General features: G+C 34.6%; 1 protein-coding gene across 1 annotated transcript in view; it reads left to right on the top strand.

The window, feature by feature from the left end:
* The window catches only part of LOC106181894 (G protein-coupled receptor kinase 3), a 51,799-nt gene extending 36,751 nt beyond the window's left edge, over positions 1-15,048 (top strand). Inside the window, exons 9-19 of the mRNA XM_013566428.3 lie at positions 1,719-1,818; positions 2,231-2,443; positions 5,970-6,064; positions 6,950-7,057; positions 7,631-7,697; positions 8,983-9,083; positions 9,262-9,424; positions 10,108-10,270; positions 11,421-11,575; positions 11,869-11,985; positions 12,309-15,048. Coding sequence (XP_013421882.1) covers positions 1,719-1,818; positions 2,231-2,443; positions 5,970-6,064; positions 6,950-7,057; positions 7,631-7,697; positions 8,983-9,083; positions 9,262-9,424; positions 10,108-10,270; positions 11,421-11,575; positions 11,869-11,985; positions 12,309-12,488 — 1,462 coding nt within the window. The 3' untranslated portion in view covers positions 12,489-15,048. The remainder of the gene's footprint in view (positions 1-1,718; positions 1,819-2,230; positions 2,444-5,969; positions 6,065-6,949; positions 7,058-7,630; positions 7,698-8,982; positions 9,084-9,261; positions 9,425-10,107; positions 10,271-11,420; positions 11,576-11,868; positions 11,986-12,308) is intronic.
* The last annotated feature ends 404 nt before the right edge of the window (positions 15,049-15,452 follow it).

The following is a 15,452-nucleotide window of genomic DNA, read 5'->3' as shown; positions in this document are numbered from 1 at the left end:
TTGCAGTGGAAAATACCAAAGCTATAATAGGTAGCAATTGATGGATTTCTTTTAGTTTCCTTTGCTTGGAGGATATAATTTGGAAGCCTTGCCAATATGTATCAATACTCTGCTTAATGCAGTTGAAATAATATGACTCTGCCGCACAGTGTTTGATTGGAACTATGGTGCCTGTCAGAGAAAATGTGACTTAAGTGCCAAATATCTTATAGATTTATTTTTGGCAATTGTTCTTTGTAAGAAGAGTGAGAGGAAATTTTGGGATAATGAAGTATTCTGTGCAGACGAAGAGAGTGGTATTATAGATCTGATTTTATGGTATTCCAGTTTGGAAATTGAAGTTGTTGTCTGGTTCCTGAACCACAGCAAGTTATAATTCTGCCATTCTTTAATTCTGCTTTCACCAGCTCTGTGACCCAAGTCCAAAATACTTTATTTAATGAATATACCAGACTGCACAACCCCCGCACCCCCACCCCCATTACCATCCCCTCTTGTACACATAACAGCATTGATTTGTGCACTGCATAAAGACTATTTGAAGAGCTGTCTCCACTCCCATTGCCTCCCCCCTCCCACGCCTGCCTACACTCAGCTATTGTCCTGGAGACCACATGGAACAGCAGTCAAGAACCACTTCAGGCCTTGGGTAGACTGATTAGCCTTTAGATCATGCATGACAACCCTGAATGGATGGCAGGATGAACATGTTCAGTTAGCAGTTTGAATGTAATATGTCATCATCTGCTCAGGGCAATTTTTTCCTACTGGCCAGGGAATGAGAGTGGTTCAGGGTACATGTTCCGAAAATATGTATATTAAAAAGTTATTGTATAATATAGTTTGAATGAAAAGGAATTCATACGGAGAACATATGTTAGTGATATCCCATATGAAGTATAGCTAGTAAGAGAAATGATGAATATTTGATCATGGTGGTCCAGCATTTAAACCACTATAATGAGCTGTACCATTTTTATCTCTCAAACACTAACTTAGTCTGTGTAGTAAACCCTGATTGGTTAAGCTTGCTATTATTACTGGTAATTTCAGTTTGAATTCACATTCTGACTGCACTTTTGTATTGATGCTAGGTAGAAGTTTTGTGTTTTACAAAATCAATAAATGGCTGTTGAGGCTGGATGTGTGTCATGAAAAAGACCTTCCTTAGAGCACTTGTTGTAAAAGGTTGACGCTGAAATCACCATTAAAGTAGAAAATGGGAAATTCGAAATATAGTTGCTAGGAAATAAGATTTTCATTCAATCTTAAGAATCACGATTCTTTTAATCAAGTAAAATGACAGTGTATTCCTGTCCCAACTCCACCAATTCGTGCTACAGAGACATTTTTGCCTCCTTAACTGGTCACCCTAGGGTTCACAGTTAGTTTTTCCTTCAAATTTGATCAGTGCAAGTAAACCCCGTTATGCATGTCTGCCATGAATAAGAACCAAGATATTCACAGGCAGGGGATCCTAGCTGTTTAAAGAATAAAGGCTTTTCACATTTATTTTTATGTTAATAAGACTCACTGTTTAAATAGCTATACCTGTATGTCGTATAATAAATTTTTCTCAGTTATCAGTGTTTAATGCCTGGGAAAAGTTAATTATTTATAATTATACTATAGAAGTAAAACTGTTTCAAATGGCAGATGAAAAATACAGTTAAATTTATAGAATTTGTATTCTGTTAAAATAACGATTTATTTTTTAGGTATGCAATGAAGTGTTTAGACAAAAAGAGAATAAAGATGAAAGGAGGAGAAACATTAGCCCTAAATGAAAGAATAATGTTGTCATTGGTCAGCACAGGGGTAAGTGGCTGTATTTATTGTCTATTTTATGTAATCAGTTTAATGTTTATTTGTAAGACATTACTTTTAACTTTATGTTAATGTAATGATGAATGTAATGAATTTATTGATTATCAATTTTAGTTCATTCATCAGAAATGGAAACTTGAATCCCAGTACTTCGTAATGAGTCACTCTTTATGTGCTTTGTTTGAAAAAACAGCATTTGACAAATCTTTAAGTCTTCATGATTTCTTTCAGGTACAAAATGTTTCTAGCCAACTCCAGTTATTTAATGTTCCAGACTGAGCTTATCAAACAAACTAGTTTTTGTTAACTTGATGGCTGCTTGAACATGAAACGGTTTCTTAGTAAAAAAAGTTCCTCTGTAATAAGGAATTACTGATCTAAATTATACTATTGTCTTTTTTAGGAGGGAAGCCCATTCATAGTATGTATGACATATGCATTTCAAACTCCTGAGAAGCTCTGCTTCATTTTGGACTTAATGAATGGTGGGGACCTTCACTACCATCTCTCACAGCATGGTGTCTTCTCAGAAAAAGAAGTCCGGTTTTATGCTGCAGAGGTCATCCTTGGTTTGGAACATATGCACAATCGTTATGTTGTCTATAGGGACCTTAAGGTACGTGGAAGCCAGCCTGAAATTCAATTTCACATGGAAATTCTGTGAACTGTTTCTTAAGGTTCAGCAAATCTTGTTACTTGCCTGCAGCCGTCTGTGGTGTGGTATTGTCTTACTGAATAGACTGAATTTAGTTTTATCTTTGCCCTTCCTGTATGTGTTCCCTTGATAATAATTGCAGTCATATCAGGAAGAACAATGCCTGATAATAGAGATGAAGCAGCGGTTTGTGTTCGTTCTATATCTGTGGTGAGGTATCTCTCCTGTGTTCTTTCTAAAGCAGTGTTATCTATTCTGTGTTCCTTCTGTAACAGTGGTTAGCTGTATCTCCAGTGTTCCTTCTGTAGCTGTTGTTAGCTATATCTCTTATTTTCCTTCTGTAGCACATTATTCAAGCCCAGGTGAAAAATGATGGTTTACAGGTAGCATATTTCTTCAATGGGCAGGTCTATTGTTTGTACATTTTAGCAATAAAAAATCAACTAAAAACAATAGGAAGAGATCAGCTAAATGTGAGAAATGGTGTGAATCAACTAATAAACATTTATAGTAGGGCTCTTAGGATAGACTATGGCAGTACTGCTCACCAGCTTGGTGGTGGTTTTAGCGGGAGGAGGAGGGGGGGGTTCTGTGATGAAAAGGGTCTGTCTTACAACAATCAGTCAAACAGACCATTGAAAACTCGAACTTTTCTTGTCAATTTTTCAGTAGCTGAGATAACAGTGTAATTTCATTATTCATTAAATATTGTATTATTCACACCATTTATCGTTGCAATTTAAAAAATGAAGCACTAAGGACAAGACAAGAAAAACTAGGCACCATTTGTCTCGACACCACAGTTAGGCATGCATGTAATGCACATACAACCGGGTCATTAACGATAATGGGGCTAGATTTCCGGTCTATTGTCTAGTTAGAAGACTATAGCTCAGTTGGGACAATAGCAAGAATAAGAGCACATTCAGAAAAGACGATCTGACGACTAACTGATCTGCCGACTAAATATGGCCGACCCCACTTAAAAGCGATGTTGCTAATTTCCTGATGGTCTACCCACCATGTTAAGATATTAGATAATGATTCTCTAATACTGATCTGTTCTCTTACTTATTACTTTTTTTTCTAGACACTGTTTTCTGCAGGGATGAGATTTTTCCAACTGTTGACAGGTTTTTGACTTTTTGGGAGCCAAAAATATCATTGGTCTAGGTGCCCCCCCCTGGACTCCACAACATATTTTCCAAATTCTTTACTAAATGGCAGTCACATCCCTGATTCAGTTAATACATTAAGAGTGACACTTACATTTCTTTCTGTCATTATTCTACAATGTTCTTCCCTTTGGATCATTGGAAAACCCTTAATAAAAGATATTAACAGTAAATGTACATTGTTAATTCATTAATCTCCTTATTAATATATTTAGTTCACAAGGCTGGCGATGGTAACCAATACAACATGTACAGAATACTGTTAGGGGTTGTCCCCGCAGCTCGTTTTTCTTTTATCTAAGTACTTTTCCCCCCAAGAGAATACAAGAGAGTTGATTGGAAAGGAAGATTTATTCTGTTAAGTTTAAGCAAGTTGATGACATTGTCATTGATTCTGTGCAGCTATAAAACCAAAACCTTAAATTTCATTTGTTTTCAGAAAAAAAAATTTTTTGGCACACAATATTAATTTAAAAACCTCTAATTGGATTTGTCTTCTTTGTTTTAAAGCATTCCCTAAAATAAAAAGAAGACATTTTAACAAACATGCTAAAATAGAATAAGCTTTGTGATCACTCTGTAGACAGGAGCAGGCCATTTTTTGATAGCATTCTCCTGCCATCTAGCAACATCTGTGGAATCTTTTTTAGACGAGCAATCCTCTTAAGATTTGATTATCAATATAAATATCATACTGGCTTTCCTGAATAAACCATTCCAGTGACAAGAACTGAAAATTGCCCTGTGTGATCACTTTCTGTTGACATAGAAATGTTGTTCTTGGAATATTTTCCTCCCACTCTGCAACAGTTATTACATGTGTAGAGTATTTTTTAGAATGGCTGTACATGTCAAACTTGATAATCAATATAAGTAGCATACTGGGTTGCCATTATAATCCAGTCCTATGGGTATAGATATTGTGTTGGGGCCTAGAAACTTACATTGGCAATAAAATAATCTTTGCTGAAATGTTATATTGGTAATTGTGTTAAAATACTGCATAGGGATGCAGTGAATGATATTGATCAGCAGTTCTGTAAAGAAACCAGACAGCTACTCTATAAAATTAATATTACTGAAATGTTCATTATAATTAGACTTTCTGCATTCTGCTTCTAACATACATACAGCTTTGAATGCTCACACGCCTACATGTTACAGCTATAGATATCACCCAACGAAAATAAGTTAAATCTTGTGAGACGTGAAAAAAATTATCTTTGAAGAATTAGATTTTTATGCCAGTAGGTTTTTTTTTTTAAAAGAAATTGTGGGTTGATAACCCAGTGATTGACTGGTCTCTGGATGCCCATCAACTTCTTGCATCGGCCACTTCATCAGGTGACACGCAATTTCACGTCAATTGTGAAAGGCATCAATGGAACCTGCTACTTGTAATTTTTTATTGCTTTGTATTTGATAGCAAGTTAAAGTGTCATTTGATTTATAGTTTAATTTTGTGGGGGCCTTGTACAAATCAACTGAGACAGGTTTTGCATTAGATCATTATTGATGAGCTTGGAAAAGAGTGAAAGAGTGAAAAAGAATGTTCTTTTTTCTGTGAGTTTAATATATGATGGTTTTGCATTTTCTGAAATTATTTTCAAAGTGAGATTGAAGAGAATTCTGAGACTTTGATTGAAAAGGGACACAAAAAGTTCAATATTTTGTTCAGGAAATAAAACTATTTGTATATCTGTAATTAGAAAATGACAGCAAATCCAGAACAAACTCAGTCTATACCAAAATGTCTCTTTGAGCCCAGCTAATAGTACATATAAATGATAGCATTTTTATCCTATGCCTGCATCTATTATTCATTCTAACTGGGTCATCCCCAGGAAATGACACATTCAGGGTAATTACCTTTGCCAAGCATTAAATAATAGAGACCAAGGAGTATGCAAACATTATATAACCATGTATACTGCATATATTCAGGTGACAGCCCTGTGCTGTTAAATTCCATCTAATTGAAAATCTGGTGCTATCAATTTTTTATAGCTTTATCTGTAGATAAAAACCTCTGTTCACCTGTAGGACAGACATTTTATTTCTGTAGCTCTGAACTACATGTGATATTATTGATACTGGGCAGTACAGAAATGTCCACCTTAACATTGATGACAACTTGATTGTCATTAGAATAGGGTTTTGATTTTATGAGATTTAAAATTTACACAATATAAATTTTGTATTAGTGGACATGTTTTACTGTTAAAGCTGTAAAGTCTTGCAAAGTAACATAAATTGTACATTAGAGAATTCATATGTCTGGTTGATAGCTAATTTATGTTTTTATTTTATAGCCAGCCAATATCCTATTGGATGAACATGGTCATGTGAGGATATCCGACTTGGGCCTGGCTTGTGATTTTTCAAAGAAGAAGCCCCATGCCAGTGTGTAAGTTAATCAGTATTGATTTTCTGTTGTGGGATGTCTGCTGGATTGTATGAGCTTTGCTATGGAAAAAAGCCAATTACAGGTTTTCTTGCACTTAATACTTAGACCTGTTTTCACAAGTTATTTCTATGTTTGAAAAGTTGTACTTAATGTTAACAGTTCTTAAAGTTGTTGAATTCGAGTTCAGTTTTGTTATGATTTTCAAAATGAGGGGGATGGATGAAGTTTTAACATAGGAAATGGTATCATATAAGGTCATATTTCAATATACATCTGTGACATATGTTTGCAGCAGTAATGGCATTGATATATCTGATATATCATGTTTCCAAAATTGCATTTATACAAAATTGCAGAGGTTTTTCAATTTCACTAAAAGGCATGTCAGTGTAGATACCAGGAAATTAATGTGTTCAATTTCTAATTGATGAGTCTGATAATCTCCCAGCTCTGTGGGTTGAATTCACAAAATGGCGAACGACATTTTGGACTGCAAGAAGGGATTAATTGGCTTTCATGTGATTAATTGTACTTTGTGACCTGTATAATCAAAATTGCAAATACATCTAGATGCATTGGCTGCAGATATATTGCATTGTGATTCGCCTTTTCATTTGTTCTTGTTTTTAAGTAAGATGATTGCATTCAGTCTTTGCCAAATGTTAGTTGTATTAACCAGATTACATTCTGTGATATCACATAATACCTTAAGTTTGTCATCAGCCGTGTCAGGATATTGAGATGTTCCTTATTGATATGTCAGGTGTGAGATACAAGACTGTTTGTTAATAAGCATCCCAACTTTATTAGGTTTATATATGATATGTCAAAGCTGTTGTGTGAATAAAGTTGTCATGATAATTTTTCTTCCATTGTGTCTTTCAGGGGCACACATGGGTATATGGCACCTGAGGTGCTATCCAAAGGCACGGCCTATGACTCCAGTGCAGATTGGTTCTCTTTTGGTTGTATGCTATACAAACTTTTAAAAGGGTGAGGGACCATCTGTACTTCTCTAATGTAATTTTGTGGATAATTTATTCATAATTTTGTCCAACTGGATTTTACTGTGCAGTTTGAAAACATAACAATTATATTTAGATGTTATAACTATTTTACTGTAAAATTTGTTTATGAATTAGATTTTGCTGCAAAAATTGAAAATATCAGACTTGCATATCTATTAGAAGGCCAGAGCAGCATATGAGCATTTTTAACAGGGACTGAATCTAACATTGATAATGCTGGTTTTCAATCCATAGTCAATTTTGATATTCACTAACCCATTCTGCATTATGCAAATGTCTGTTAGAAATTATAATTATCTCTAAAAGTCTCAAAAGATAAGTTACAGCCAAATTGATTAACCTTAGCCATCTGTTAATGTATAGCCAATTATGCAAATTTTGTTCAAGAAGTCAAAAGTTTTACTGACCATTTTAATTATTATATAACCAGTTTAGATACATGCCAACATGTGATATATATATATATATATATATATATATATATATATATATATATATTTTTTTTTTTTTTTTTTTTTTTTTTTTTTTTCTGTTTCAGCCATAGTCCATTTAGACAGCACAAGACCAAAGACAAACATGAAATTGATAGGATGACAATGACTATGGTAAGGATATTACAGCTGTCCCAGAATTATGATATGTCACTCTGTGCACCATCATTTTACTTTGTGACCCGCCAAGTGTATAAGGCTTTTTTTTTTTTTCAAAATGCCTTTTACCAAGAAAAAAATCTGCATGTATTTTTTTCGCACGAAAAAATAATTGCTTTGCTTCGCTAGCATGATTAATGAGTAAGGAGAAGCACCCAGACTATAGATCATTTATAATCTAATTCCAGTGGCTTTTATCCTATTTAAAAAGAAGCTGATCTTTGTTGTGCTACCGGTGATGAACTGGGGCCCGGAACGGTGCCTGGAAGTCGTTAGTTACAGTCAGTAGTTAATGCAGACCTTACAGTGTCACTGATTCTAATTGCTGTATTTCTTTATAAATGTAAGAGAAGGAAAATATTGTCAGGAGATCTTCAACAATTTTAAGACGTACTTGTGGATTTTGCAGAAAAAGTGAAATTATTTTCAGTCCAATTCAACTATCACACTTACATGATATGGCACCCATTAAAAACTATGTCCTTTTTAGGTCGATTTAATCAATGTCAATGGTAACGTACCTTTTTTTAATTTTTAAAGACATATTTTCACTTAACACATTTTTTTAAGTGTGGGCTATAAATTTATTAATGAAAAGGCTGTAGTGTGCCTTTGAGACATCAGACAACTACAGGCCATCAAAACTGAATAATTAAAGCTTTGCACAAGGAGAACCACATGGACTGTACCTTGATGTAAGCTAAAGTTGATACTGAAGCTTTTCATCCTCTTCATGTATGGGTACACATTGAAGAATTCCCTATGTACAGAAATAAGTCATGCAAACTAAAATACAGACATTGTGTCGTGGCAATAGGTTTAAAGGGGGGGAAACACACTCTCTTGGGGCTGAATACAAATACATTTGAATTTGAAAGTATATATGTGACCATAAGGAGTTAAGTTATATCACCTGTCTTCAAAATTTAAAGAGTTTAAAAGGTGTTCAAAGTTGAGAATAGTTAAAAGTGTTTGATATTTAAAAATGTATAAAAATGTAGCTTTATAAAACTATTTGCCCTACATACACATGATAAAAAATCCATTTAAATGGTTCAAAGCTTTTCCAATCAAGATAAAACAAAGATTTAATACAAATGATGAATAATCTCTCCCTTAATTTGTATTGATTATAAGATGAAAAAGCAATATGATTATAAGATGAGATGGAAAAGCAATTTCCAATTTTCTTTGACTCTTAAACAAACTAAAAACTTACTGCCCTATTTTATATTTTCAGAATGTAGAGTTACCAGACTCAATGACCCCAGAAATGAAGGGTGTATTGGAGGGTTTACTGTATAGAAATGTGGAGGAGAGGCTAGGGTGTAGGGGGAGAGGGTAAGTGAATGGTGAAACATTCATATGTAAAGTTGTTGTATTGTCATTTATAAGAATCTGTCAACTAAAACTTCACCATAATTTTTTTCATCACATAAGATGCATCCAGTTTTGGAATGAAACTAAACCATTACATGCTTTTTACGCAAAAAAAAATATTTTCTTTTTAATCCTCCAGGGCCCCCGAGGTGAAGGAACATAGCTATTTTAAGGGGATTGACTGGACTCAGGTGTATCTCCAAAAGATTCCACCTCCACTTATACCTCCTCGGGGAGAGGTCAATGCTGCAGATGCATTTGATATTGGCTCCTTTGATGAGGAGGACACAAAAGGCATCAAGGTATGGGACATATGTAATATGTCAGCATTCTATTTCTAACATTAGAAATAATATAGAAGGCAATCACAGTTATACATAATACATGATAATGTTGCAGATTGCCTTCTCTATATATTGGCTGTGGTGAAGGCTTATTCTGTTTTTTCTGTTAATGTATGTGGAGAGGTTACCATTATTAATGGACACAAATAGGATCTTGATGTTGCTTATTTAACTCTCTCTCTCTCTCTCTCTCACACAAGTAAATGTCAGCAATTTTACATAAAAAACTCTCACTTTACCAAAGATAACACTTTTATTTCCCCAATAGTGATTTTGCCAATCTTCTCTTGCTAATATGAAATTACCACAGTTTTTGTTGTCATTTGAAACCAATTGTTTAAGTACAAGGTATAGATTATTGGCATTTTTCTTTAGGTATCTGTACACAGGGGTAATACCAAACGTTAAAGATAAGAAATGTGCTAAGAAGATTGATAGCAGATGTTTGCCATTTTGGCAGTGAAAGGAATTAGTGTTAACCAATAGATCACGAGTTCATGGAAAAACAGAAACAGTACGGTTATTGCAGTAATGAGATTAAATCAGATGGCATAATCACATGCCATTTGCTATTTTGTGAATATCTAATAAAATTATATCATGATTAGAAATATCATAATGTGAGTGAATTGTCCTTTCAGCTTACTGAGGCAGACCAAGAACTCTACAAGAACTTCCCGTTAGTTGTGTCTGAACGGTGGCAGCAAGAAGTGGCGGAGACAGTGTTTGATGCCATCAATGGTGACACGGACAGAATAGAGCTGAAAAGAAAACAGAAACCTCGAAATGATGAATTTGATACTGGTATGATGATGATGATGATTGTGGTAGAGGGAGATCATTCATCTGCTAATGTAATGTTTGGCATGACTATATGATAGGAAGAAATAAATTGATAGTGGTTGATGTCTCGATGGTGACATAAATGGAAATGAGGTCAATAAAGAACAAAAACCTTGAAATGACCTTTTTAATACTAGTGTGATGATGGTTGTGGTGAAGGCTTATTTTTCATCTACAAATGTACTGTTTGATATAGTCACATGTTAGGATATTAGGAAGAGATAGATTAATGCCATCTGGTGCAAGAGGCTGAGGGTAAATCCTTCATACAATTAAAGTCATTTTATATGTATGTGTATAAAATTACAGGTATGCTTAGCTGTAGATGTTTAATGGGATTTGATCACAACAACAAGTTTAATGCAATATACATGCTACTTGATTGTTTTAGTGTGGTTACAGTCTTCCCTTATTTAAGCTCATATTTAAGGGCTCTTTCTTTTCCTTGCACATCATTTTGCTGTTGTTAGTATTTAGATTCCATTACCAATATAAAAGTGAATTAAGGGTATTACTGTTATTTGTCAACTAAATCTTGTGACATTTTTAGGCCCAAACACAGATTAATCATGTGTGTGTGTGTGTGTGTGTGTGTGTGTGTGTGTGTGTGTGTGTGTGTGTGTGTGTGAGAGAGTGTGTGTGTGTGTAGATGTGTGTGTAGATGTGTGTGTGTGTGTCAGTAATACAGTGTCTTGTTTATTAACTGGTAATGGAGCCATGCAGTGAGATTCTGTCTCTAGTCTATTTTTCATACTACTTTGATAAAATAGATTACTGTTTGAATCTTTTTAAATGCTCTCTTTCAGTTAAGCAATGACATTGATACATAGTTTCTTACCCAAATTGAGAGTGAATTGGGAATGACTCAATGAAAAAATATGAGTAGAAATCCTAATTATCCCTAGAGAATTACAGTGCATGGGATCTCATAAATGAATTAGTGTTAATGGACAGGGGTAACAAACCAAGTGGACAGTTTTGTGAAGCGATTCAAGTTTCACTGAAAAATGGCATGACAAAAAGTTTGTATTATGTTAACTGCCTGTGTGTAAAATTCCTTTTTTTTTATCTCAAATATTGGTCACAATTGCTTTAAAACCTCAACTTTCAGGTCCAACGGACTGTATTGTGGAGGGCGAGATATTGAAACTAGGAGGGCCGTTCTTACAGACCTGGCAGAAGAAACACCTAAAGCTGTATCCAAACAGACTGGAGTTCTACCATAAAAACCGAGATGGACAGATTGTCAAAGGAAAAGCAGTAGAGGTGGGGTTTCAGTGATCACATGTATGGTTTCACAGCAAAGAACAATATAATTGCTGATACAATATTTTATAATTACTATTACAGACAATGCAATTTGTGAGCTGACAGTTATAACCCTAAAACAGAATTGCTTTGTTCACCAACAATACATTATTGCTGTGTTTCTTTAGACTCATAACTGTAAGCCCCTTTAGTTGTTGTAATTCATCTTAATAGATGGCAATATCTTTATACTTTGTCCTATGCCTGCAAGGAAAACTAAATGTGATTTATAGTGTCTGACTCATTTACAGCTAATTTCAATGACGGAAATCAGGGAAGTGACCCAGGAGTTTCAGAAAATCAATAAAACAGAAAACTGCATAGTGATTTACCTGAAAAATGAGCAGAAAATAGCAATTACGTCACCAGTGAGTAGACAATGCATGTAGAACACATTTTGTCCATATTGATGTTCCCATAAGCATCACATTTCTGCCCAGAACCTCATATATTACAAACAAATACTGTGACCTCAGCTGTGTTTTGTTTAATGCTTAATTTTCCTTGTTAGAATTTTGTTGCAGTAAATTACATAAACTTTATTTGAAAGGTTTTTGCATACACATTCTATAGGCATGCAAGGAAGAATGATGTCAAATACAAAAAAAAAGGAAAGAAAGAACTAAATCCATCCTCTTTCTGTCTCCGTCACATTAAATCAGTGTTTTTTCTCCTTTTTTTCCTTTTCTAGGATAGGGTTTTAATTACGCAGTGGAAAGATGAAATTATTAATGGCTTCCGAATGTCTGAACAGATAATGGCAAACATGAACAAGAAAGTCAGCAAACTGTATGGCACAGACTACTCCCTCTCACATAGCACAGATAACTTCAAGCCTCCGCTGGAACACAGAAATAGCAACGGAAGCTAGAGGAAGATGGATTTTAGGAGGGATTAATCTTTTTTGTTGTGAATTATGGGGATTATGCAGGAAGATTCGACCAGAATCAATCTGGAATGAATAAGCAGAGATGTAGCCTCGTTTAACAGGCAGATAGCACTGTGACATCAACAGGGTTTTATTTTACCATGCTAACCAACAACCATGGTACAAGGTTTGCGGTCAACACAACATGGGGGAATACAATAACCTTTATCCAGTGGAACCTGGACCTGTAAGCTGATCTCCTGGCTTTCTGCTAGCTGAAATTAAAGATCTGATTATTTCCCTCAGGTCAGCACAGTCTTGAGATGATAATAATGCATGGCCCAAGTCTGGCTGAGTTCATTAGTATCTGTCTCCCTTTTAGATATGCTGACCATGTTGTACCCACAGAGAGGGTCAGACATTGTGAGGAGGAGGAAGAGGAGGAGGGCCTGCGGCACTGGATTGAAGGCAAAGATAAATCACTGTTTGGAATTTCAATCAGTATGTTCAAAGTGGAAGGAAAGGCACCTAGAAAAGCCTAGAAAAGAAGTCAATAAAACCAATACTGGTCTATAAAGGACTTTTCAATCTGAGACTTATTGGGCTACATTGGGTGCCTTGTGTGTTCAACCAGGCGGTGTTTGGAATGACTTTGCTAACTTGTAAAATTGTGAACGTGGAGTCGTAATTACTGTAGCCAAGGCTGTACAGACCGCTTTTGTTGACCTACCTCTTTTATTTCTTCACTTGCTTCATGTGAAGTCATGTTTAAGTGATGATGATGATATCTACTGCAGCATCATTTACACTGTAGCTGTAGCTACATGTTAGCTGCAAGTATAGCAGCTTAATTCAGTATCAGTGGTTGCTCATGTATAGAAACTGGAACATTTAAATAAATAGTGTTTATTAAGAGCTGTGCTTTTATTGGTTAGCAAATACTTTTGTGACTAAGTGTTTTATTCCTTAATGGTGATCATTATGGCATGATTAATATAATATGATTGGTAAAGGCAGTGGCAATCTATTTAATGTGGTGTCTTGGATTATTGCAAGCACTAAGTTCATGTAGGAATATTTATCAGAGAAATTATACCTTATACTCGGTGCCATTGGAGAGAGGGTGCTGGCTGCAGCCGTTATACTATGGCGATACATATAAAACAGGGCAAGTTAAAGGAACATAAAATGTTTACACAGCATCTTGCCATGGTTATAATATGTAATAATATATTAAGGATAGGCAGACCCCAGAAAGCCCTGGCTACTAGCTTTAACAGTGACTTTAGTGTCCCAATATCCATTACTCCATGTGTCTGTATATGTATATTTATGACTCTTAATCAAGGTTGATGCAATGAAATTATGTTTCTATTTCTGTTGGAAGCATAGTGCAATTGTGAAGAGAAATGTGCTGTTCTGATCATGTGCTTAATTGTTTATCCCATCGAACTGTGTTCAGATGGTATAAGTGAAAATAACTGCTTTGCGTCTGTTAAAGAAAAACTTAATAAATTCTCAAGTTTTCATTAAGAATTTACAGTTTTCAGCTATTAATTACAGATATATATTTTTTCTTTTTTGTAGAAAAAAATTGACATACTTTATTCAACCATGTTTTTTACGCCTTTTGAACATGCTACCTCTTGCTTACTAATTTGTTCACATAGCTGGCCAAATGAAATGTTGTCTAACAACTGTATACATACAAGAGTTCTGATTTTTTTTTTGGTTAGAATTTAAAGGTCACTTGGTGCAACTGATGATTGATTGAGTGATAAGTTCAGTTTGATAGGATTATAAAACCCATTGGGTTTTCACTTTAATTTTGATGGCGTTGAGCGCCAACTTGTTTTGCACAAAGGCATTGAAATCAATTTGTTTGTATCTGAATTTTAAGCACAAGTATGATACAAAGATAATGTTATGCATATATTTGAAAGGTGTTTTCACATAGAGACGTATTCCCTCAATGTCCCGTGCTGTGCTTTTAGATGAATTTTCACTTTGCCGGCTAGTTTTTAACTGTAATGACTATAAATAAATGAATGAATAAATAATTAAATAAATAAATAGATATTTCATGTTTGTAACCATGGTATTTAATAACCAGTCTTGTACAGATATGGAACCATATTTTATTATGTTATTTATTAGCGTCAGTTTTTCCTTCATTGTTAAATTTTTTTCTGTGTCATACCATGATTGTAATTATATTGTCATTTTTTTCTCATTGACATTTAAGTTTGTATGTTTCAGAGCCAGGTTCGTTCTGGATGCTGACTGCTGTAAAATTGTGTTGTTCAGATAGTGCAAGTTCTATAGATGTTTTATCACATACATTATGTGTTTTGCTAAAAGATACTAATCCTATTTCTGCAGCTGTGGGTATATGTCAAAGAAACCATTTTTGAAATATTGATTTGATTTGTTGTCTTTCTGTACCATTAAATTGGTTCTTTTTTCAGACAATAAAAAATAAAACCTTCAGTAACAAGTTCTGCAAGCTCTTGCATGCTTTAAGTATTTTGACTGAAATCGTAAATAAATTATATGTACAGGTCCACATTGTTGCAATTTTACTGAAGAAATGTAATGGCTTGTCCAAAGGCCAGTGAGCAAAAGGTTGCAAAGTGCATTACTAAGAGAATGGAGATAATGAGAAAAGTGCAGGATACTAAATTGGCTCTTTTTTCTGAACCTTTCATTTTCTCAGAAATTGATTTCTTTGTTCTCAATTCGGAAGTGGAATTTAGTTGTGCATTTGTAATGTAAGAACATGCCATTTCAGTGCAATAGACCCTGTACTACATGTACCCCAAATGCCAAGGGCTTGTGCTGCCATGGGAAAAATGAAACAGAATTTACTCTTTGGCAAAGAAAACAATTTAACTGTGACATATGAAGGATAAGATAGGAAAAATGGGGATAGGAAAACCGATGAAGAAAATTAAATTGAGTGTTGTC

The sequence above is a fragment of the Lingula anatina genome, chromosome 1 (assembly GCF_051362555.1).
Source record: "Lingula anatina isolate TDL-2025a chromosome 1, LinAna3.0, whole genome shotgun sequence".
NCBI classification, from domain to species: domain Eukaryota; kingdom Metazoa; phylum Brachiopoda; class Lingulata; order Lingulida; family Lingulidae; genus Lingula; species Lingula anatina.
Note: the sequence above shows the minus strand (reverse complement) of the source record. Positions and strands in the feature narration are given on the sequence as shown.